At 39.3% G+C, this 24,851-nt stretch overlaps 1 protein-coding gene across 2 annotated transcripts in view; it reads right to left on the bottom strand.

Annotated features, from left to right (window-relative positions):
• Nucleotides 1–24,851, bottom strand: part of EFHC1 (EF-hand domain containing 1) — a 107,827-nt gene that overhangs the window by 29,429 nt on the left and 53,547 nt on the right. For both annotated transcript variants that reach the window (XM_032463257.1, XM_032463258.1), the window contains exons 2-5: nt 18,665–18,886; nt 15,043–15,330; nt 8,461–8,610; nt 7,054–7,246 (exon numbers count right to left, since the gene is read on the bottom strand). In XM_032463257.1, coding sequence (XP_032319148.1) covers nt 7,054–7,246; nt 8,461–8,610; nt 15,043–15,330; nt 18,665–18,886 — 853 coding nt within the window. The remainder of the gene's footprint in view (nt 1–7,053; nt 7,247–8,460; nt 8,611–15,042; nt 15,331–18,664; nt 18,887–24,851) is intronic.

Here is a 24,851-nt window from a genome sequence, read left to right as displayed (position 1 = left end):
AAGTAAACACGAAATTATAAAAGAAGACATACAAATCACTGAGAGTGGGAGAGTGAGGAAGGGAAATACAGAGTATTTTTTTCTTTCTTTTTAAAATTTTCTTAACAGTAGGAGGGGTTTGAGATCATGTTACTATCAGTTTAACAAAAACAGTTACAGTAATGGGTTGATAGATTTACAAAAAAGGGTAACCACAAGCCAAAAATTTACAAAGGAGTCACAAAAATTAAATAAAATCCATGATAATACAAAGGAAAATTACCAAACCACAAAAGGAAGAAGAAAGGAACAAAGAGGATATACCAATTCAACTGCAAAGATAAGTTCAAAATGGCAATAAACACACATATATCATTAATTACTGTAAATGTTAATGGACTAAATGCTCCAGTCAAAAGACACAGAGTGGCAGACTGGATAATAAAGCAAGAACCTTCAATATGCTGCATACAAGAGACCCACTTTAGGGAGAAGGACACATATAGATTGAGAGTGAAAGGATGGAAAAGGATATTCCATGCAAATGGAAAAGCCAAAAAAGCAGGTGTTGCAGTACTGATTTCAGACAAAACAGACTTTAAAACAAAGGCCATAAAGAAAGATAAAGGACATTTTATAATGATTAAAGGAGTGATACAAGATGAGGATATTACACTCGTTAATATATATGCACCCAATATAGGAGCACCTAAGTACATACAAGAATTACTAACAGAGATAAAGGGGGATATTGATGGGAATACAATCATAGTTGGAGATTTTAACACTGCATTAACATCACTAGACAGATCTTCCAGACAGAAAATAAACAAGGCAACAGAGAAATTAAATACTACAACAGAAAAACTAGATTTGGTGGATATTTTCAGAGCATTACACCCCCCAAAAATAGGATATACATTCTTTTCAAGTGCACATGGAACATTTTCCAGGATCGATCATGTACTTGGGCACAAAGAAACCTCAACAATTTTAAGAAGATAGAAATTATCTCAAGCATCTTTACCGACCACAATGCCATGAAACTGGAAATCAACAACAGAGAAACAAAGGAGAAAAAAAGGAAAGCATGGAGATTAAACAATGTTATTGAAAAAACAATGGATCAATGAGGAAATCAAAGCTGAAATTAAAAAATACCTTGAGACAAATGATAATGAAAGCACAACCACTCAAAACCTATGGGACACAGCAAAGGCAGTGCTAAGAGGGAAGTCTATAGCGATACAGGCCTTCCTCAAAAAAGAAGAACAATCTCAAATAAACAATTTAACCCACCACCTGAATGAATTAGAAAAAGAAGAACAAAAAGCCCCAAAAAGCAGCAGAAGGAAGGAAATAATAAAGATCAGAGAGGAATTAAATACATTAGAGATTAACAAGACCATAGAAAAAATCAACCAAACCAAAAGCTGGTTTTTTGAAAAAGTAAATAAAATCGACAAACCTCTGGCCAAACTCACAAAGAAAAAAGAGAGAGCACAAATTAGCAAAATAAGAAAGGAAAATGGAGAAATTACAACAAACAAAATAGAAATACAGAATATCATACGAAAATATTATGAAAAACTATATGGAACCAAACTGGATAACCTAGAGGAGATGGACAAGTTTCTGGAAACATACTGTCCACCAAAACTGAATCAAGAAGAATCTGAACGCTTGAACAATCCGATCACTAGAAAGGAAATAGAAATAGCAATTAAAAACCTCCCTACAAGTAAAAGTCCAGGACCAGACGGCTTCACCGGGGAATTCTACCAAACATACAAAGAAGAACTCATACCAGTCCTTCTCAAACTCTTCCAGACGATTGAAAAGGAGGGAATACTCCCAAACTCATTCTATGAAGCCACCATCACCCTGATACCAAAACCAGGCAAAGACACTACAAAAAAAGAGAATTTATAGGCCAATATCACTGATGAACATAGACGCCAAAATCCTCACCAAAATTTTAGCAAATAGAATCCAACAACACATAAGAAAGATTATACATCATGACCAAGTGGGGTTCATCCCAGGGACACAAGGCTGGTTCAACATACACAAATCAATCAGTGTAATACATCACATCAACAAGAGAAAGGACAAAAACCACATGATCATCTCAATCGATGCAGAAAAAGCATTTGATAAAATTCAACACCCATTTATGATAAAAACTCTCGCCAAAGTGGGTATAGAGGGAACATATCTCAACATAATAAAAGCTATATATGACAAACCTACAGCCAGCATAGTACTCAACGGTGAAAAACTCAAAAGCTTCCCACTAAAATCTGGGACAAGACAAGGCTGCCCACTATCACCACTCCTATTCAACATAGTCCTGGAAGTCCTAGCCACAGCAGTCAGGCAAGAGAAAGAAATAAAAGGGATCCAAATTGGAAAAGAAGAGGTAAAAGTGTCATTATATGCTGATGACATGTTACTATATATAGAAAACCCTAAAAGGTCCACACAAAAGCTACTAGAGCTGATTGAAGAATTCAGCAAGGTAGCAGGTTACAAAATTAACGTTCAAAAATCAGTTGCATTTCTTTACACTAACGATAAATCAACAGAAGAAGAAAGTAAAGAAACAATCCCCTTTAAAATAGCACCCAAAGTAATAAAATATCTGGGAATAAATCTAACCAAGGAGGTGAAAGAATTGTACACAGAAAACTATAAACCACTGATGAAGGAAATTAAAGAAGACTTTAAAAAATGGGAAGATATTCCATGCTCTTGGATTGGAAGAATCAATATTGTTAAAATGGTCACACTGCCCAAGGCAATCTACAGATTTAATGCAATCCCTATCCAATTACCCAGGACATATTTCACAGAACTAGAAAAAATCATAATAAAATTCATACGGAACCATCAAAGACCTAGAATTGCCAAAGCATTACTGAAGAGAAAGAAAGAGGCTGGAGGAATAACTCTCCCAGACTTCAGACAATACTATAGAGCTACAGTCATCAAGACAGCATGGTATTGGTACCAAAACAGACATATAGACCAATGGAACAGAATAGAGAGCCCAGAAATGAACCCACAAACTTTTGGTCAACTCATCTTTGACAAAGGAGGCAAGAATATACATTGGAATAAAGACAGTCTCTTCAGCAAATGGTGTTGGGAAAATTGGACAGCAGCATGTAAAACAATGAAGCTAGAACACTCCCTTACACCATATACAAAAATCAACTCAAAATGGATTAAAGACTTAAACATAAGACAAGATACAATAAACCTCCTAGAGGAAAACATAGGCAAAACATTATCTGACATACATTTCAAAAATTTTCTCCTAGAAGAAATAAAAGCAAGAATAAACAAAAGGGACCTAATGAAACTTACAAGCTTCTGCACAGCAAAGGAAACCAGAAGTAAAACAAGAAGAAAACCTACGGAATGGGAGAAAATTTTTGCAAGTGAAACCGACAAAGGCTTGATCTCCAGAATATATAAGCAGCTCATACGACTCAATAAGAAAAAAATAAACCCAATCCAAAAATGGGCAGAAGACCTAAACAAGCAATTCTCCAAGGAAGACATACAAATGATCAAAAAGCACATGAAGAAATGCTCAATATCACTAATTATCAGAGAAATACAAATCAAAACTACAATGAGGTATCACCTCACACCAGTCAGAATGGCCGTCATTCAAAAATCCACAAATGACAAATGCTGGAGAGGCTGTGGAGAAAGGGGAACCCTCCTACACTGCTGGTGGGAATGCAGTTTGGTGCAGCCACTATGGAAAACAGTGTGGAGATTCCTCAAAAGACTAGGAATAGACTTACCATATGACCCAGGAATCCCACTCCTGGGCTTGTATCCAGAAGGAAATCTACTTCAGGATGACACCTGCACCCCAATGTTCATAGCAGCACTATTTACAATAGCCAAAACATGGAAACAGCCTAAATGTCCATCAACAGGTGACTGGATAAAGAAGAGGTGGTATATTTATACAATGGAATACTACTCAGCCATAAAAACCAACAACATAATGCCATTTGCAGCAACATGGATGCTCCTGGAGAATGTCATTCTAAGTGAAGTAAGCCAGAAAGAGAAAGAAAAATACCATATGAGATCGCTCATATGTGGAATCTAAAAAACAAAAAAAACAAAAACAAACAAACAAAAACAAAGCATAAATAAAGGACAGAAATAGACTCACAGACAGAGAATACAGACTTGTGGTTACCAGGGGGGTGGAGGGTGGGAAGGGATAGACTGGGATTTCAAAATTGTAGAATAGACTACACTGTATAGCACAGGGAAATATACACAAAATGTTATAACTCACAGAGAAAAAAATGTGACAATGAGTGTGTATATGTCCATGAATGACTGAAAAATTGTGCTGAACACTGGAATTTGACACAACATTGTAAAATGATTATAAATCAATAAAAAATGTTAAAAAAAAAAAAAAAGGCGGCTCTGGCAGGGAGAACTTTTGAAAGATACTCCCATAATGACTTGTACTGTCCAACACACACCCTCTGCCCAGCCGCCATCTCTAAGACGTCCCCAAACACATCACACTTACTCCTGACCCCCAGCCCCACCTTTGTTCGTCTCTCTAAAGTGCTCTCTCCCGTTGTTCTCTGCGGTTCTAATCCAGCGCCATTCCCAGCGCTCCCACAAAGCCTTCTTTAGTCTTTCTAGCTCACACCTCTTCTGAGCTCCATCTACATGACATACCTAGTTACAAAAGCAGATGCCTAGCACACGTGTGTTACTGTTTAAGAGATATGAGCACTTATGTGACTTGTCTCCCCAGCCACTAGAAGTGACCGAAGGGTGGGGATTCTAAGTCTGGGGGTGACGTTTCCTTTTATCCTCCACAGCACTTAGCCCACGGCACAGCTCCTGCAGCAGATACTTAACTCTCGTCTATTTGAATTCAATAAAAGTTATCCACTGGAATCAGAAATGGACACAACATTGTAAACTGACCATACTTAAATTAAAAAAAATAGAATCACATGAAAAATTATCCACTGGATAAACGCCTCTGAGAGTCAATCAGACGCTTCAACACCGCGGTTCATGTCAAAGGAATTACTTAGCTGGTGGGAGCGCGGCCTTTTCTGTCCTGCTCCTGCACGACTCACAGTAACTTTCACAAAAGACATGTGTCCCACCTTCTCAGGGAACCAGACATCTGTCACCAGGCTGCCTCTCTATATACCTCTGATGATAATTTTGTTCAGATTTGGGAAGTTTTGGAAGAGGATGATTACATATTGAAAAGCTGAAACACAGGCCACAAGGAAAAGGCAGACAAGCATGGAACCTGAGGGGTCAAGAGTCAGTTTAGGGGACACATTTTCATGCCACCCTGAATACACTCCCATTCCTTCTCTTAATTGGCCATAGCTCCAACTTTTATTAGCTCCAGACGGCAGCCTGCCAGGCTCACTGAAGCACTCAGGAAGGCCCAAGATAGGACAAAAGTCCCTGTGTCAGGGAACTTGAAGAGGGTTCTATGGGAGCAAAGCAGCAGCAGCCAGACTCGGCTGAACCAGGGCCCAGAGCCGGTCATCGCTACTTGAGGATGTAAGCCGTGCTAGCAACTATCCTCATCTCAAAAAAAGAGATGCTTAACGTTAACTTTCTTAATTTTAAAATGGCCGTTTCACTCCCTTCTCCTTGACCTCATGCTCCTCTGCCTCACCCGCAGCCGTTCTAATGCGCAGCCTTTGGACGTGTGTCCTGTGTGTGCTGTTTCGTGTGTATTTTACTTGATGTGTCATTGCGTTATACATCTCATTTTACTTCTTTTTTTCTAAACCGCACCATGTATTTGAGATGCATTCATTTGCTCTTTTGCACAATTTGTTTATTGCTTCTATCTACTACATATGTAGCAATATACACCTGCACTACATTTTGATTATCCAGCCTTCTAGTGCTGGAACTCTCCAAGTACTTGTCCCCAGCCGACTGTGTTTTGTTTTGTTTTTTTAAACACTGTGCAGGCCCAGCAATACGTGCGGGTAGTGTTGTATTTAGTCTTCAGACTGCCAATCTGTTTGTAACGTCTAAGACAAACCTTTTGCTCAATACCTGGATTTTCCTATCTCCCAGTTCCAAAAAAACAGAGTAAAAGGAAAAAAAACAAAAAACAATGAAAGTATTTATAGAGCTCTGTCAGCCATCCAAGCATTGGTCATTACATGTGACCAAGATGACATCTCTGTAAGAGAAAATTCTTAAACTATTAGGTCAATAACTAAAACAAGTCTACTTATCCTGGAGAAATAATGACGGACGGCGTTATCTCAGCTGCATTTTGTTTGCCTTCCCACACTCCAATCCTCAAGGGACTTTTATACCAGCAAAGAAAGACCAGGGGTTAATACAGCAGTGTTCCACGTCTTTGAGTCATAGATGTGCCTTTCCCCACCTGAAGTTATCCCACATAGAAACTTCCTGATGAGGAGGTGGTTGAGGTGACAAGTAAAGGCAGGAAAGCATGTAGGAATGGTCAGCTGTATCTCTGAATGAACAGAAGCTTGTTTCAGAAATGTACTAAAAATATGGTGTCAAACTGCTTCAGCTCGGAAGCCTTGCTCTTCCACACTTTAAGTCTCCCATCACAGGTATATATAGAATAGATAAACAAGATTATACTGTAAAGCACAGGGAAATATATATAAGATCTGGTGGTAGCTCACGGTGAAAAAGATTGCGACACTGTATAACTGAAAAATTGTGCTCTACACTGGAAATTGACATAACATTGTAAACTGACTATAACTCAGTAAGATAAAGTTAAAAAAGAAATCTACTGCTGTTCTGGTTTTGTTCCCTTGATCTGGGTATCAGTCATCTCTGCAGGACCACTGAATCCAGAGACAAGCCTGGACCGAGGGGTCAGTAAAGAAGGGAAGGGATGAAAGGCCGTTTTGTGAGCACCTCCATGAAGGCAGCCAGAACTTCCCAAGTGTAAAGAGAATGAGCACGCTGATCGAGTAACTTGACAGAGATGAAGGGAGTTATCCTCAACTAAGGGAGGATAAACTGAATCAAACCTACTTGCATTCTCCACCAAAACCTTGGGCATGCGCTGGCGGTTCATCAGGAGCGGGAAGGGATCGCGCCCATTGTTCCGTTCATGGACCTCGCGAATTTCCACCGTGTCATCCATGAGATAGTAATGAATGATGTAGTTCCGACATTCACCAAACATGCTGTCGGTGTCATCCCAGATGGCGTAGAACCGAAGAACCTTTGAGGGACCCAAAGCAGTGACTTTCATAAGAATCCTACTACAGGTGGAGAGTTTAACTTAGCTACTTTGGCGTTTATGAATCAGACAAAGGTGAAAAGATTAGCTGGAAAGACTATGAAGTAATCTCAGATGGTTAAAAAATTTTTAAGTATTTACCAAAGATACAAAAACATCTGAAATTATATACTAGATGTCAACAGCTGGAAAGTATTAAATAACAGGCTTTCATGCTTGTGCTGAGAGAGGATTTATTTTGATCCAAAATATTAGTCAGTGAAAGAGAAGCTGCGTTAAAAGAGCAGCAGGTCCTTTATTCAATGGTTTAAATGAATTAATCAAGGTACATGTGGATGGTTTGTATATAATTAGTATTGAAAGAATTTTCATTTATTAATCCAGAATTTTCATTTATTCATTCATTAATCAGTCTTTTTTTTTAGTTCCTTCAGCTGTTCCTTCTAGCAACAGCATCAACAACGCAATTGTTAAACACAAAATAATAACAGACACGTGACTGACATAAAGACCGTCCTTAAAAGTACTTGCTAGGGCTAGGTAAACTCTTCCAAACCGAAAGGAATTACATTTCTGAGAGAAAAAGCGCAGCCAACAAGCACTGAGGGTGACGTCTGTTTTCTCTCTCTTTTTAGTGCAGAAAGGAGACTCAGACCTGCCTCTACGCACCAGCCCACGAGGGGAGACCGGAAGGCTGGACAGAATTGGAAAACACCCGGAACGTTCTGTACTCATTAATATCACATTTAACAAGGAAGCATCTGCAGCGGGAATGCTGGGAAATGACTACTTTAACATCAGGAACCTATGTATATATGCAATAGCTTTGAAATTACCCAACAACTCATTTAAGGGTTCCCACAGGATTCTCCGAGATTAACTCATACTTGGGAAGAGACGTCGGCGGTTGGAAATGTGAAGTCGGGAGCAGACGTAGCCCAGGAATCGCTCTAAGGTTAACACTTCGGTGGAAACTCACAATGCTCAACTCCACAACCTCGCTGGAGTCTCTGACGTGACACTAAGGCATTCCTGTACCTCTAACCCTGGATGAAACCACAAAGACAGCACCGTATCCGACCAGTTAAATTACGGGAGTGGTGTTTCAAAACGCACGTCTACCAGGACAGCTTGCCAACGAGCAGTGTCGCGCATCTGGGAACAAGTAAATCTAGTGAGGTGCCTGGGTCACTTACTTGTTTGTCAAAGGTGAGAAACTGCTTGAGTTGATCAAAGTCCGAGGGGGTCACGTACTTACGAAGAGGCTGTTTCCGGAGTTCAGTGTAAGGGTCGAGAGCCATCTTTTCTGGCGGATTTAATTCAATTCCTTGACTTTCCAAAAATACCTAAAAAATTCAAAATTAATAGTGATCATCTTTCTTGAAGCTTCTCAAAGTTAAGAATTAAGTGATAGTATAAAAATAAGCATAAGAATTTCTATGCCATTGCCCATGTTAATCATTCGTTCACAGCTTGGGCATGTCTTAGTGGTACCAAGCCTCCAACTGACCCACTCCGATAATCCAAATAATTGATAATTACCTTAAGCATAACTGGGAGACATGATGGTAAGGTAACTGGCTCCAAATATGAATTCTGATCAATTAGTTAGTCAGATGCCCAGTAACAAAGCACTAAGATTGTTTACATACACACTTTGGGAACCTAACCATAGTTTGAACAATACGGAATTCATTTCAGATACGGGGTAACGGCAAAGGGAAGCCAAAATCAAATTCCCAGCTTTCCATCTCATTTAAAACAATTACATGTTATGCATCCCCCCCCCCCAAAAAAAAAGAAAGAAAAAGAAAACATACTCAGTGATTATTTTGGACCAAAAAAAATTTCAGCCAAACAGGAAACACAGATCAAATGCTCAAATCTCGTTAGAAAAAGTTAGAGAAAGCATCTGAATTTGGCATGATCTTGAATTTTATTTTGCTAATTATGAACAAATACAGTATTACTTTAAGTCACTATATATTTTAATACCACTTGACAATTCTCCTCAAAAGCACCACAATAAACTATCATTTTTGTTGTTCAGAAAAAGAAAAGAACAATTTCCTGGGATCTGTCTACATTCTGAAAGTGGAAATTAATCTGAAATCTGGGCTTCTTTGGGGGGTTGTGTGGTTTCCAAAATATTTGAGCTCTAGTATTCACTCTGCTGCTAACTAGCTTGTAATCTTAGTATCTGAAGTTTTACTAGGCAGTCTCCAATATCCTTTCAATAGTAAAATATGATTTCAACATCTATTACAACTACTGAGCTGCAGATGACAATAAAGTTCCCCTCTCCCGTGGACGGGGTACAAGTGCAGTAGGACTATTGGCTGAAGTGTTTAATGGGTGTTTTACTCCTTTCTGTTGCTTCCAACAGATAAGCAGACCCTCTGTGAACCTGACCTTAGGGATTGTGGCAGGAAAGTAGAAGCTTCCTCAAGTTGACTGTTCTTCCTGTCTTTTAGAGAAAGACCAAACTCTCTGAAGTGATTATTCTAAAGTGTCCCAGGAGAAGGGGAGAGAAGGGACTGTCTTTGAGGGCAAGATGTGAGGAAAGGGGAGATTCCCGCCGACTGGAAAACAGACCCAGCTTGGAGGGTCCTGGAAGAGCAAGGCTCCCAACGTGCCCTGCAGGGCTGCGCGGAGCACGGCCGTAGCCCATCAGGCTCGGGCATTCGGTCCTGTCTCCTACGCACAGCAAGGCATCAGGGAGGTGCCCTCGGTCCCTGGACAACCTGTGGATCCTGCCTGGGTGACCCCTTTAGGTCTGGGAGAGCCGCAGCTTCCTTGCTGTTCTCAGGGCTTGGAATCTCTGACAAAGCTGAGAGCAAACAGAAACACCAGGCCAGTTGGACTAGGGTTCACACAGGTCTTCAGTTACTTTTAAGACAAAATAGTATTTCTCATGCGCCTGCATCTGTGGAGTAGGACTCACATCTGCTATGCTAGGAGTAATACTTTAATGAAGATAATAAATCCTAGCTCTCTGAGTTCCAGAGCTTTATTTTTTAATGTGTTTGGTTCATTGTGTCTACAGGACCGTTTATTTGGAGCAGTGAGGAGGGGGTGAGAGGGATGGTGATGACGATATAATTGAACAGAGGTGGTTCTTTGTCCAAATCACCCTATAAAGACGGCTATCTTCCTTATCTGCTCATAGGTCCAGCCCTAAATGTGTATAATTTTTAACTGTTATAGGAGTCAACTTCTAACCTAACAGACCAATGAATCATCAGTGCCTGAAACACTCAGCCCTAGTCAATCACCAGCATTAAAACAGTTGACCCTCATTATTCACAGATTCTGTATCTGCAGATTTGGTTACTTGCTTAAACTTATTTGTAATCAGTCCCCACCACCATGTACAGAGTGCTGAGAACTTTGAGTTGCCTGATGCACGTGTTCCCAGCTGAGGCTGAACAAGGTGATATCCTGCCTTCTGGTTTCAGATTTCATTTTGAAAGTGCGTCCTTTTCACAGTCTACTTGGTGCCACTTTTTCCCACTTTCGTGTTCTTCGTGGTTTTGCTGTTTAAAGTGGCCCCAACCTTAGTGCTGTGGTGCTGTCTCATGTTCTGAGTGCACAAAGACTGTGATAAGTACTTACTGCCACTAAACTGTACATCTGAAAATGATTAAGGCAGTGAATTTTATGTTATGTATAGTTTACCACACACAAAAAGGCAGCTGTGAGGTACCTTAAGAAAAAATGTGTTAGCTAAACTTCATTCAGGCATGACTTACACGTGCTGTTGGCCACGAGTTCAGTGGTAATGAATCAACAATATATTTTGCAAGTATATTTCAGCAAAGTGAAGCCGAAATCAAATTCCTAGCTTTCCATCTCATTTAAAACAGTTATATGATTAAGTACTTCCCGAAAAGAAAAAGAAAAAGAAAAAGAAAAGAAAAAGAAAAAGAAAAAGAAAAAGAAAAAGAAAAAGAAAAAGAAAAACATATGCACCGGTTGGTTATTTTAGACCACAAAAATATTTCAGCCGAGTAGGAAAGACAAATCAAGTGTTCAAATCTCACTAGTGTGTTTCTATTTAAAGACGCCATATTTAAAATAAGCTGATGAAAATGTTGTGACCATAGGCTTGAAGAACTTAACCCTGTAGTTCTTGTAGGAATAATGGTTCAGTATTTGCTAATTCAGTGTCTGGGGCAACTTCACTGAACTTAACTACCATGAATAATGAGAATGGACCGCAGCTGGCTTAAATCAACCGCTCAGTGATCAACTTTCAAATGTTCAAATTGTCTCTAAAGACACGATTGTAAAAACAATGGTAATACCTTAACTTTGTACAACATTTCATCATTTTTTCATTGTTGGTACAATTCTGAAAATGCCTATGATAGAAAGGAGCTCAAAAACCTAAACAAAATGAGAGATCAACACACACTGAAAGGGACAATATCTCAAAATGCTCTAGCACCTCCACTTTCCACACTGTCTTCTCCACTGTGCTGGGGCAGCACGGATGCCATGGCTCCTCTCTTCACTTCCCAGAGGTCCTTTCTGTGTGTCATCCCATCAGGGAGACCGTCCCCGACCAGCCTGTCTATACAGCACCCACTCCAACTCCCATGCCCTTACTGTCCCTTAGTTCCTTCCACAGCTCTTATTGACATTTGACATACATTTGTTTGCTTATTGTTTGTCTCCTCCAAACAGAGTATAATAACCTCCGTAAGAGAAAGTCTTTACACCTGGTCCCTAGAACAGTGCCTGGCACACAGCAGGCATTCAGTAAGTATTTGCTAAATAAATTACTAAATGAGAAAATGAATGAGTGAATTCATAGGAGTTCAGTGAACGGTAAAAATTAATCACATTTGGTCAGATGGGATTAAAGGCATAAAATAATTCAGGAACTATATCTTTACTACTAGAATTTTAAAAACTAAGACAAATTTGGAATTGACTTTCTAACACCTACATTTTCTGCTAAAGAAAGCAGGCACTCTCTCTTTCTCTCTGTACAATTAAATTTAAGTTGTCAAAAATCCATATTTATGAACTACAGAAAGTGGAGGATTTTTCTCAATGTGAAAAAGTGTTTTTCAGCTGAAAGCCTTCCTGTTAAATTCTGGGACAAGACAAGGATGCCCACTCTCACCACTTCTATTCAACAAAGTCCCAGACACACCAATCAGACAAAAAAAGTAAATAAAAGGTATCCAAATTGGAAGGGAGGAGATAAAACTGTCATTATATGCGTATGACATGATACTCTATATAGAAAACCCTAAACACTTCACACAAAAACTATTAGAACTGATAAATGAATTCAGCAAGGTAGCAGGATGCAAGATTAATATACAGAAATCTGTTGCATTTCTTTACACTAACAATGAAATATCAGAAAGGGAAAGGAGAAAAACCACCCCTTTCAAAATTGCATGAAAAAATATTTAGGAATAAACCTGACCAAGGAGGTAAAATATTTGCTGTGAACTATAAAACACTGACAAAGGAAACTGAAATGATTTAAAGAAATGGAAAGATATTCTATGCTCTTGGATTGGAAAAATTAATATTGTTAAAATAGTCACACCACCTAAAGCAGGCTACAGATTTAATGCGATCCAAGTCAAATTACCCAGGACATTTTTCACAGAACTAGAACAAATAATCCTAAAACTTACATGGAATCACAAAAGACCCAGAACTGCCAAAGCAATCCTGAGGAAAAAGAACAAAGCTGGAGGCATAACCCTCCAAGACTTCAAACAACACTACAAAGTTACAGTAATCAAGACAGCATGGTACTGGCACAAAAACAGACATACGGATCAATGGAATAGAATAAAGAGCCCAGAAATAAACCTACAGAACTACAGTCAATTAATCTTTGACAAAGGAGGCAAGAATATACAATGGAGAAAAGACAGTCTCTTCAGCAAGTGGTCTTGGGAAAGCTGGACAGAAGCATGCAAATCAATGAAGTTAGAACACTCCCTCAACACCATACACAAAAATAAACTCAAAATGGCTTAAAGACAAATATAAAATAGGACATCATAAAATTCCCAGAAGAGAGCACAGGCAAAATATTCTGACATAAATTGTACCAATGTTTTCTTAGGTAAGTCTACCAAGGCAATACAAATAAAAGCAAAAATAAACAAAATGGGACCTAATCAAACTTTAAGCTTTCGCACAGCAAAGGAAACCATAACAAAACAAAAAGACAACCTACGAACTGAGAAAAAATAATTGCAAATGATACAACTGACAAAGGCTTTATTTCCAAAATATACTAGCAGCTCATACAACTCAAAAACAAACAAACAAACAAAAACAATCCAATCAAAAAATGGGCAGAAGACCTAAACAGATATTTCTCCAAAGAAAACATACAGATGGCCAACAGGCACATGAAAAGATGGTACACTGCTAATAATTAGAGAAATGGAAATCAAAACTACAATGAGGTATCACCTCACACCAGTCAGAATGGTCATCATAAAAAGTCTACAAATAACAAATGCTGAAGAGGGTGTAGAGAAAAGGGACCCTCCTACACCACTGGTGGGAATGTAATTTGGTGCAGCCAGTATGGAAAATAGTATGGAGGGTCCTTAAAAAACCAAAAACTGAGTTACCATATGATCCAGCAATCCTACTCCTGGGCATATATCTTGAGAAAACTATAACTTGAAAAGACACATGTACCTCAGTGTTGATAGCAGCACTATTTACAATAGTCAAGACACGGAAGCAACCTAAGTGTCCATCGACAGATGACTGGATAAAGAAGATATGGTGTATATATACAATGGACTATTACTCAGCCATAAAAAAGAATGGAATAATGCCATTTGCAGCAATATGGATGGACCTATAGATGATCATACTAAGTGAAGTAAGTCAGATAAAGACAAACACCATATGATTTCACTTACATGTGGAATCTAAAAAATAGTACAAATGAACTTATTTACAAAACAGAAACAGACTCACAGACACAGAAAACAAACTTACGGTTACCAAAGGGGAAGTGGGGGAGGGATAAATTGGGCGTATGGGATTAACAGACGCACACTACCATGTATAAGACAGATAAACAACAAGGATTTACTGCATAGCATAGGAAACTATATTCAGTATCTTGTAATAAGCTGTAAAGGAAAAGGAAAAAAAGGAACATGATTTTAAACACTCTATTGAATTTACAAGCTAAAAAATAAAATACTTATTAAATCAGCAATATCTGCAATGTAAACGAGTAAGTGCTATAAAAGAAAAAAAGTGTTTTCCTTTCAAAATGGATTTCTAGGAATTCTTTTCACAGCAAATTTTCCCAGAATAGAGCAAGTATGAGTTACAGGAAAAATATAAATTGCACAAAAAAATTGAGGCTTCTATCTGCTAACAGAGGTAGTACTATTTTCATAAACCTAAACTTCAGCTAAATTCACTGCTGACTTTCCTCTTTTATATTTCTATCCCATCAAGGGAATGACCTCCTCACTCTCTATTTGAACTGGCATGTGAACTGATTTCTTATCAAATGACTCAGCTATGATGGAATCTTAACTTTGTTCGAATGGATGTGTATCAGTTATCACTGTAGAAATAACGATCTCACGACACAGCGATCCACATATCAGCACATACACAAATTACCAAATTAACAAAAATCCACACGGGACAGATGACTGGTGTCCTCCTCTTACCCTAGTAAATGGAATGTATCCTTCCACAGATCAGAGTAATGCCTCAGACATACACCGCTCTTCCCAAAACATCTCCGGTACCTGTGTGAATTTGTCACAGTCGACGATGCGGAAGGTTCTGCCGTAAATCGTGATGTTCATTCCGCGGTTTAGGTCTTTCCAGTGGTAATGGTCTCCGCGGTCGTTCTTGGCCAGCCGCTGGCGTCTGACTAACTTGCCCTGAGGGATCCCGGAGTTCTCCACGACGGGCTCTATGACAGACATGCTGTCGTCTTCCAGGTAGTAGTGAATGTTCACCTGACGGATCCTGTAATGTTCCTCCGCTGACATCGGAACATCTTCTTGGAAATAGGCATCAAACTTCAGCACCTATGACACGTGAGGGAGGGAGCTCTTCATCCCCAAAATACCCAAGCCCCTCCCATAAAGAGAACCACTCAGGGAGATTTGAATACCCATCACTCCTGTCTTCTAGATTGAAGGTTGCCAAACCACAGCCCTGGGACAAATCGACCCCTGCCACCTGTTTTGGGATGACCTGCAAGCTAAAAATGGTTTTTTACATAATTAAATGGTTAGAAAATCAAAAGAAGGATAAAATTTCACAACACGTGGAAATCATATGAACTAATTAACTTTTTTTTGCTAATGGCTGTTTTCCCACTATAAGGGCATGAGGTGAGCAGTTGGGCTGCTGCTATGGACTGAATTGTGTCCCCCCAAAATCATGTTGAAGCCTTAATCCTCAGTGTGACTACCTGTGGAGACAGGGTCTTTAGGAGGTGATTAAGCTTAAATGAGGTCCTAAGGGTGGGGCCCTAATCCAGCAGAATTGGTGGCTTTATAAGAAGAGGAAGGGAATTCTCTCCACACACATGCACCAAGGAAAGGCCAGGTGAGGACACAGCAAGAAGGCAGCTCTGAAAGTCAGGAAGAGCCCTTACCAGAAACCAAACCAGCAGGAATCTTGATCTTGGGTGTGAAGAATTAATTTCTATTGTTCAAGCCTCCTGTCTGTTTGTATTTATTACAGTAGCTCAAGCAAACTAAGACAGCTGTAAATCCCCAAATATTATTTGGCCCTTTACAGAAAAAATTGATGACCAAAGTATGTATAGGCTGTTTACTAACTATTAAAGGGTCACAAAAAGAAAGAAAGCTTTCTAGGCCAGGATGGTATGACCCCAGGTGGAGAAGTAGTCACCAGCGTGTTTGCAATGGCAGTAGCAAGGACGGTAAGGATGAAAAGGACGAAAGAAGGGTGACACCAGGAACCCAGAATGGGATGTTAGCCTGGGAAACAGAAATAGCAGGAAGTAGTATTTTTTCTCCTTCCTTTCAAGATAATATATTTCCTTCTTATTCTTCCTGGGTTGTGGTGGTGAGAACTGCATGGAAGCACAGAGATGTGGGCCCTCCTTGGAGAGGTCCTGGTCTTCGTCTCCCACATGAGAAATGGTTTTATTCTAAGGATGAGAAACTGGACAAAGAACAGACAGAATGGGGACCAATATGCTGGATATTGAGTGGACCTCTGTATATTCCTAAAAAATTTAAACTCTGATTTAATCCAGAAACACCGTAATTCTCTCATTGCAAAAAAGAAATCTTAGTTTCAGAACCATGCATCTAACTACTCTTTACCTCATTATCTATGGTAAGATTTATTTATCTAGAAACCATGATAATCCAAGTAAAGTGAACAGGAAAACAAAAATGTAAATAGCCTTTTCATGCCCACTATCTTTAAAGAAATGCATTTTGAATAACATTTTTAAAATACAAATGAAGTAATGACATTAAGCATAAAACTACACAGAAAAACAGAAAAGAAGAAGCCTATTTCCTGTTCAGGCACAATTCTCCATTTCTGAATTTCATTAATACTTTATTACTTTCTGGATTACCATAGTTACTTGCTATCACTTTCTGTAAAAACTGAGCCTACCAGGACTTATATCTTGACCAACTGTTAAGTGCCTGTTCCACTCCTCTCTTGTATTTTCATCCCTTTCCCTTGTCGACTGAAAAAAATGCACAACTTAAAAGTTTAGAGTTATGTTTTACTTGGTGGACCTTCTGAGGACTTGAGCTCAGGAGGCGCCCTTTCAGATGGCTCTGAGGGACGGCTCCAGAGATGACAGGGAGGAGCCAGGATACGTAGGAGTTTTTGCAACAAAGACCAGGTAGTCAGACATCAAAAGACTACTGTTAATTAAAGAAAGCCAGATAGCTCAGTCTAAGGAATTTAGCACTTTTCTATGTATGGGAAGGTGCAAAGGTCTGGGCTCAGTGAAGTCATTCCTTTGATGTGCACCTGGCTGTCTAGGGCCAGAGTCCTGTGCTTTCCCAGCCTGAGCCCCTTCAGGGGGCACCGGTGGGAGTGGCAGCAGAGGCCGGGCTGCCTGCTTGCCTGCATCCTGAGTTTCCTCCGCTCACTGTCGGCAGGGCGGCAGCCAGGGCCAGTTAGCAGCTGATGATCTGATGGCCTCGGCATCCTTTGTTTACTGACATGGCTGGCAATATTTTTCATTCATACCCTTATCTACTGATTTTGCAGTGCCTGTCACAGCTGTAAATGAACAAGATATACAGGGAAAAGAAATACCAATCATATCATTGGCACTACCAGTGGGTATTTAGGTTCAGCCTATGAGTGGATACGTGAACGTGTTTGTATCAGATGAGTTATTGAATTGGGAAAGGGGAGATGACGTAGATTATGGCTGACATATTAAAAAAATTTAATCAAGTTATTATTAATCTAGATGGCAGATTTCCACCACTGGATTATTTTGTATCTTCCAGACTCCAGCTTCAATAGAGACTCAGTAAAGACTGACCAGCTGAACATGATTGAGACATTTAACAAAAATAATAAAATGAAAAGACCAAAAAAATTAAGAAAGAAAGAAACAGCAGATAGGCTAGGAGTAAATGAAGAAAGCTAACTTACAAAAACTGGTCAGTAGTTCTCAGACCCAGTTATACATAAAAATCATCTGGAAATTACGATCAATGAGGGTTGTGGCAACATCCAAGTTTCTTAAGTCCCACCAATAACTCCGCTGCACGGTTGGGGTTAGGACAACCTCACCTTAGTGAAAAGAGGCTGGTCGACAAGGAAAATCAAGGATGATGTGTAAATGTTAACAGATGGAAATGAAGCAACTCCCATTACAGAAGCCCAAGGGTAAATGAGGCGCGAGGAGAAATGTCAGGGTGTCCTGTGGTTATTTTGTGCCAAATCTGAAATGTTCCCGGAAAAACAAAAATTTAGAGACAGCCCAGAGAAAACTGACAACAGATGAAGTCATTGCCGCGATGACATTTTGCATTTCACAGAGATTAAAGATTTGTCATTACTGCATAATACAGGACTTTTAAAAAGTAGAAAACAGAGAACAAGTAAACACAGAGGAATAGGAACTCGAGAATTCAGAACTCACCCAACTTTTACAAACTGTACTGAGAAAACAGTTCAAGGAAGTCTGTGGGGAATTCTTTTCTGCAATGGGCTTCCTGAGTCAAGCAAGTGTCTCTCAACCCTGACTTCAGCTGTCCATGACTAAGGGCTGAGGCATTTCAAGAATTTTCTGCTCAGAGTATCTGGAAAGCCTGTGGTTTACTGCTGACTTTTCTGCAAACGGGTTGGCTCTCTGAAATTAGAACTCAAGGGGTGCCCTACAATCCCAGACGATACCTTTTTGTCGAAAGCCACATGTGCAGGAACGAACTCTGCAGGCGGGGCCTGCCGGGGCTGGCCGTATGTGAGGATCGGGGCCTTGTTGGCCAGCTCGTCCAGCTGGGCCTGGGACAGCTGGTTGACCGGGAGCCGTTCCCTGCCTATCCCGACTGTTGGACGTCGAACAACTGCATAGCCGTTCCTGTAGCCTAGCGTCTGGCTTCTGTGAAATGCTGTTTTCTGAAGGAAAAAAAAAGAAGCGTGTCATGAATAATACATTATAAATACTTGTGAGGTAAAAGAGCTGACTTTCAAAAATATCATAATTAAGCCTTTATGTATAAATATCACAAACCTTGTATCGAAAAGTTTACCTACATTAGAAGGTTCTTGTATTTTAAGCTGAAACACGTGCCCAGGAACAAGGAGGGAAGCCGCAGCCTGAGCTTAAAATAAAACTTGAAGCCCTGCTGCCAAAGGGCCCGATTTAATGACCAGCTCACATACCACAAAAAACTAAAACATTCTCTCATCTGTACCCTTGGTTCTGTGCTAGTCTTCCATCTTACCTGGTGGCCATAAACCACGGAACCTGGAAGACCTGGTCCTGTGATCTGGATTTTCACCTGAAATGCTACACTCTTGCTACAGTGACACCGACACATTCATGTAACTCTTTGGAAAGCAAATAAATATTGTAGATTTAAAGTCTTGAACTCCAAGGTGTGCAAATGTTACCTACTATATATAAAATAGATTAAAAAAACAAATTTCTTCTGTATAGCACAGGGAGCTATATTCAATATCTTGTAGTAACTTATAATGGAAAAGCATATGAAAAAGAATATATGTATATGTATGACTGAAGCATTATGCTGTACACCAGAAATTGACACATTGTAACTGACTATACTTCAAGTAAAAAAAAGTCTTACGCTCAATAATTCCACTACAACCCTTTAATATAATCCAAAATTATGGGAAAAAACAATATGCCTAAGGCTGACTGTTAATATGTTAATTACAACAGTAACACATGGGAAACAATCTAAAAGACAAGCATGAGTCAACGAGGGAAAACTCACATCATGGGCTATTATGCACCTATTAAAATACTGGGTTTAAAGACAATGTGACAATCTGGGGAAAGTATTTTTGATTTAATAAACCCAAAAGAGCAGCTTATAAAATTACATATATACTACAATTACAAGCATGAAAGCATGTGCACAAAAAGACTGGATTCAGAGAATGTTCTCTGTCTATTATACATTTCTCAATTAAGTTGAGTTTTTTCCCACAGTCAACACATTTTTATTGATAATTGGAAAAAACAAAAGATTAAATGTAAATGAAGAAAAAAGTAGGAAATATTTTTGAAGGCAGAGGAGACCAAAATGGTGGCACAGGAGACCCAGCTCCCCCAGTACCTCCATAAAGATCAACAGCTGGACAGCCATCCACAAACAAGAGCTCTGGAAGAGGTCCAGAGTCCATTCAGGAGGCTGAGCAACACAGAAGAACAAAAAAAACAAGGATAATGACACAGGAAGAGAAGGAAGCCAGCTTCGTTTTGTCTGCATCATCCCATCCTCCAAGCCAGGAGGGAACTTCCAGCTAGAACGAGTTCTCCTCACCAGGAAAGAAGAGCAGGGAGGGCAGCCAGCTCTCCAGGCTTCTGGGGGCACTACACAAAGGTCCCACCTCAGCTGCTCCCCCCCCAAGATGGGCAAAGCCGAAGTGTATCGAGCCAGGTAGAGACGAGGAAGAAAAGCAGGGGCTCCAGGCAGTAGCCACTCAGAGGGAGTCAGAGGGAGCCACAACAGTTCACAGACCCGCGTGGCAGACAGGCCACAGAGCCTGACCCAATGCCAGTGGCCGGCAGAGCGGCAGCTGCCCCGTCGCCCCTGCAGATTTCACCAGCTTCTGCCCCACAAGTATTCAGGTTTGCTGAGCCACCACCTGAGTCCCTCCCTGCTCCCTCCCCTCCCCCCCCACCTGTCCCCACCAGAGCCCAGGGCAGCCAGCTTAGGCCTCTAGAAAGTGCGTAAGAAAGAAACTGCCAACCAAGAGTGCTTAGAAAAGATGTCCTTCAGAAATGAAGGCAGGATAAAGACTTTCCCTAATCAATAAAAGCTGAAGGGCTTTATCACCACTATGCCTGCCTTATAAGAAATGCTGAAAGGCACTCTTTAAGCTGAAGCAAAAAGGTGTTAATTAGTAACATGAAAATATACAACACACTGGTAAAGGTAAGCACAGATACCCTAATACTGTAACATGGCAAAATGTTAACTAACTCTAGCATAAAGGTTTAGAGACAAAAGTATAAAAAAGTGCTAACTTCAACAATTTGTTAATGGATACACAATGTAAAATGATGTAAATAGTAACATCAAATACATAAAGGGAGGGGAGTAAACAGGTTTTTTTTTTTTTTCATGTGACCAAATACTAAAAGATCTGAAGGGAGAAACAGATAACAGAACAGTAATAGCAGGGGACCTCAATACCTGACTTTCAACAATGGATCGATCAGCCAGAGAGAAAATCAACAAGGAAACACTGGACTTGAACCATGTAGATCAAACAGAACTAACAGACACACACACAACAATCCATTCAACAGCAGTAGCATACTCTCATTCTCAAGCACATACAGAATATTCTCCAAGATAGATCACAAGATGGGTCACAAAATAAGCCTCAGCAAATTTAAGAAGGCTGAAATCATATCAGTCACAATAGTATGTAATCAGTAACAGGAGGAAAGGTGGAAATTTTACAAATATGTGGAAATTAAAAACCACAGCCGTGAACAACCACGTCAAAGAAATCAAATGGAAATTTAAAAAAATTAAGCTTGAACAAATGAAAACAGAAGCACAAAAATGAAATCCTACAGGATGCTGCACAAGTAGTTCTAAGAGGTAAGTTTCTAATGATATATGCTTACATTAAGAAATAAGAAAGATCACAAATAAACCACTTCACTTTAAACCTTAAGAAACTAGAAAGGGAGTGCAAAGTTAGCAAAAGAAAGGAAATAATGAAGACTAGAGCAGAAATAAATGAAAAAGAGCCTAGAAAAATGATAGTAATAATCAAAGAAATTAAGAGCTTTTCTTTGAAAAGATAAATGAAACTGACAAACATTTAGCTAGATTAAGAAAAAAAGAGAACTCAAAATCAGAAATGAAAAAGGAGACATTACAATTGATACCACAGAATACAAAGGATCATGAGAAATTACCATGTATAGTTATATGCCAACAAACTGGATAACCTAGAAGAAACGGATAAATTCCTAGAAATGAAAACCTACCCAGATTTAATTATGAAGAAATAGAAAACCTGAACAAACCAATAACAAGTAAGGAAATTGAATCAGTAATTAAAAACCTCCTAACAGAGAAAAGCCCAGACAGTTTCCTGGTGAATTCTATCAAACCTTTGAGGAAGAATTAATGCCAACCTTTTCCCAAATTCTTGCAAAAAATTAAAGAAGAGGGAGCACTCCCAAACTCATTTTACAAGGCTAGCATTACTTTGATATCAAAACGAGACAAGGAAACTACAAGAAAAGAAAATTACAAACCTATATCCCTGATGCACATAGATGGTAAAATTCTCAACAAAATACTCGGAAACCAAATTCAACAGCACATTAAAAGGATCACACACCATGGTCAAGTGGAACTGATTTCTGAGATGCAAGGATGGTTTAACATATGCAAATCAGTAAATATGATACATCCCATCAACAGATGAAAGATAAAAATCATATGATCATCTCAATAGATGCAGAAAATGCATTTGACAAAATACAACACCGTTTCATGATAAAAAATGCTCAATAAATTGGCTATAGAAGGAACATATCTCAACACAGTAAAGGTCATATATGACAAACCCACAGCTAACATCACACTCAATGGTAAAAAGCTGAAAATATTTCCTCTACAATCAGGAACACGACAAGGATGCCCACTCTCACCACTCCTATTAAACGTAGTACTGGAAGTTCTAGCCAGAGCAATTAGGCAAGGAAAAGAAATAAATAGTATCCAACTAGGAAAAGAAGAAGTAAAACTGTCTTTATTACAGGTGATACGATCTTATATTTATAAAACCCTAAAGACTCCACCAAAAAACTATTAGAACCAGTCAACAAATTCAGTATAGTTTCAGGATACAAAATCAATATACAAAAATCAGCTGTACTTCTATATACCACAGTGAACTATCTGAAAGAGAAATTAAAACAATCTCATTGATGATAGCAAATTAACAATCTCTAATTTTCCTTTCCACTTTTTTCCAGCTTTACTGAGACATAAATGACATATAATATTGTGTAAGTTTAAAGTGTACAACCTGTAGATTTGATATGCTTGTATTTTGTAAATGATTAGTACTATAGCTTTAGCTAACATCTGCATCCAATCACATAATTACCATTTTTTGGGTGTTGAGAACAGTTAAGGTCTACTATCTTAACAACTTTTCAAATACAGTAGATTGTTAATTCGATGGAAATGGTTTTCCTTTTTCTGTTCTTTGCAATGTTACATCCAAAATCATATTTACACACATACATATACATACACACACATATATGTAATTTAGGATTAATCATAAAATATATTTTTTATGGAAAAAAACCTATTCACTTACCTCCTAATGCCTTTGCAGCCCAACCTACCATCTTTCAAGATCTATACTAACATTAAAGGTGCAATAGAGTAAATTTCTTTTGCCAAAAGTTACGGACCGTGGACTTTAAGGGTCATACGTTCAGGGTCACGAGTCAGTTAACAGGACACTATACAAATGACACAGAATAAAACGGGCTGAGCTGATGTCTTCACGGGGTAACTTGTGTAACATCAAGCTCTTCTCCCACCTCTTAACACAGAAGCAACATCAGCTGCTCCAGTTGCTCCCCCCATTTTAGACAGACACCTCTCCCATCACTCAGCTGTATGACCTTTATTTAGTGGATTTCATGGGCACCCCAGGCAAGGCAACCTCAGGCTCCCCACTTTACTCTTCATGGTTCGCCTATTAAAGGCCTTGAGAATTACACACACCTGTTCTTCAAGGCTGAAGACAGTGACCATGTTTCTCAAGGCGAATTGGTTGGCACTTGGCCACTGTAATTAAAATCTGGAATATGCCCAATGCACGGTTCATCTTACTTGGAGTACAGCAATATATGTTCTCAGAGCCTGGCACCTCCAATCCACACCTCTGGCACCTCCCAAATCAACTCAGCCCTGCCTCTCAGGGAATGCACACTCACCAACACCAAATGGTAAGCTGTCCCGCCCAGGGAAAGAACCTGCCTGCAACGTTTAATAAGTTACATAAAACCGAAAGTCCACTGAAAACAACAACAACAGAAAACAACCTAGGATGCTCTGTCTTAATGCAGGAGTAATTATGAAGAAGATATTCAGAATCCAAATTCCCTCACCAAACTTTCAATTTCAACTCATTCCCCCAAAGAAAATAAACTGATGGTGTATTTTATCTTACCTTTACGACCAAGGAGAGGAAGTCATAGTTTATTAAACTATATAAATATAAATTATTATTGCTTCATCTCCGATAATCAGCCTATTCAATTTCAGTGTTGATCTTCCCATGTATAGTTCAGAATTAAAACAAATAATAATTCTGTCAAGGGCTAAACTATGTCGGAGAAAAAAACTCACAAAACCTTTTTTTTCTCTTCAACTTTGTCTAGAGGATGCAAATAAAAACATTTAAGGTAGGGGAGGAGTGAAAAAATCTAAACAGGAATCTTTTATAAATATGTTAAAGTGAAAAGAAAAGGGCTAGGGAAAGAAAAAACAGCAACAAATCACTTGTGGAGGGAACTAAAATTATCTCCTGCAAAGCACCTAAGGATGGTTTGGGAGAAGATGGCCAAGTGCTTAAAGTCTAACTTTTGGTGAAAGCAATTGGGAAAGGAAACAAGAACAGGGTGAAGGTGGGACTCGACTGCAGAAAAGGCAGAAGTGCTGGACAGAAAAGGGATGGGGTTTGGCAGAAGCATAAATGAGAAGGGAGGAGACTGCGGACAAGGACCGGCAGAAAGAAGCAAATAGGTGGAAATGGTTCATTCGACAGGAAACGCAGCTGGGAGTGGTAGAGATTACTGGGTCTGGGACTCAGAAGAGGAGGAGGAAGGCGAGGC

This window comes from Camelus ferus, chromosome 20, assembly GCF_009834535.1.
Source record: "Camelus ferus isolate YT-003-E chromosome 20, BCGSAC_Cfer_1.0, whole genome shotgun sequence".
Lineage (NCBI taxonomy): Eukaryota > Metazoa > Chordata > Mammalia > Artiodactyla > Camelidae > Camelus > Camelus ferus.
Note: the sequence above shows the minus strand (reverse complement) of the source record. Positions and strands in the feature narration are given on the sequence as shown.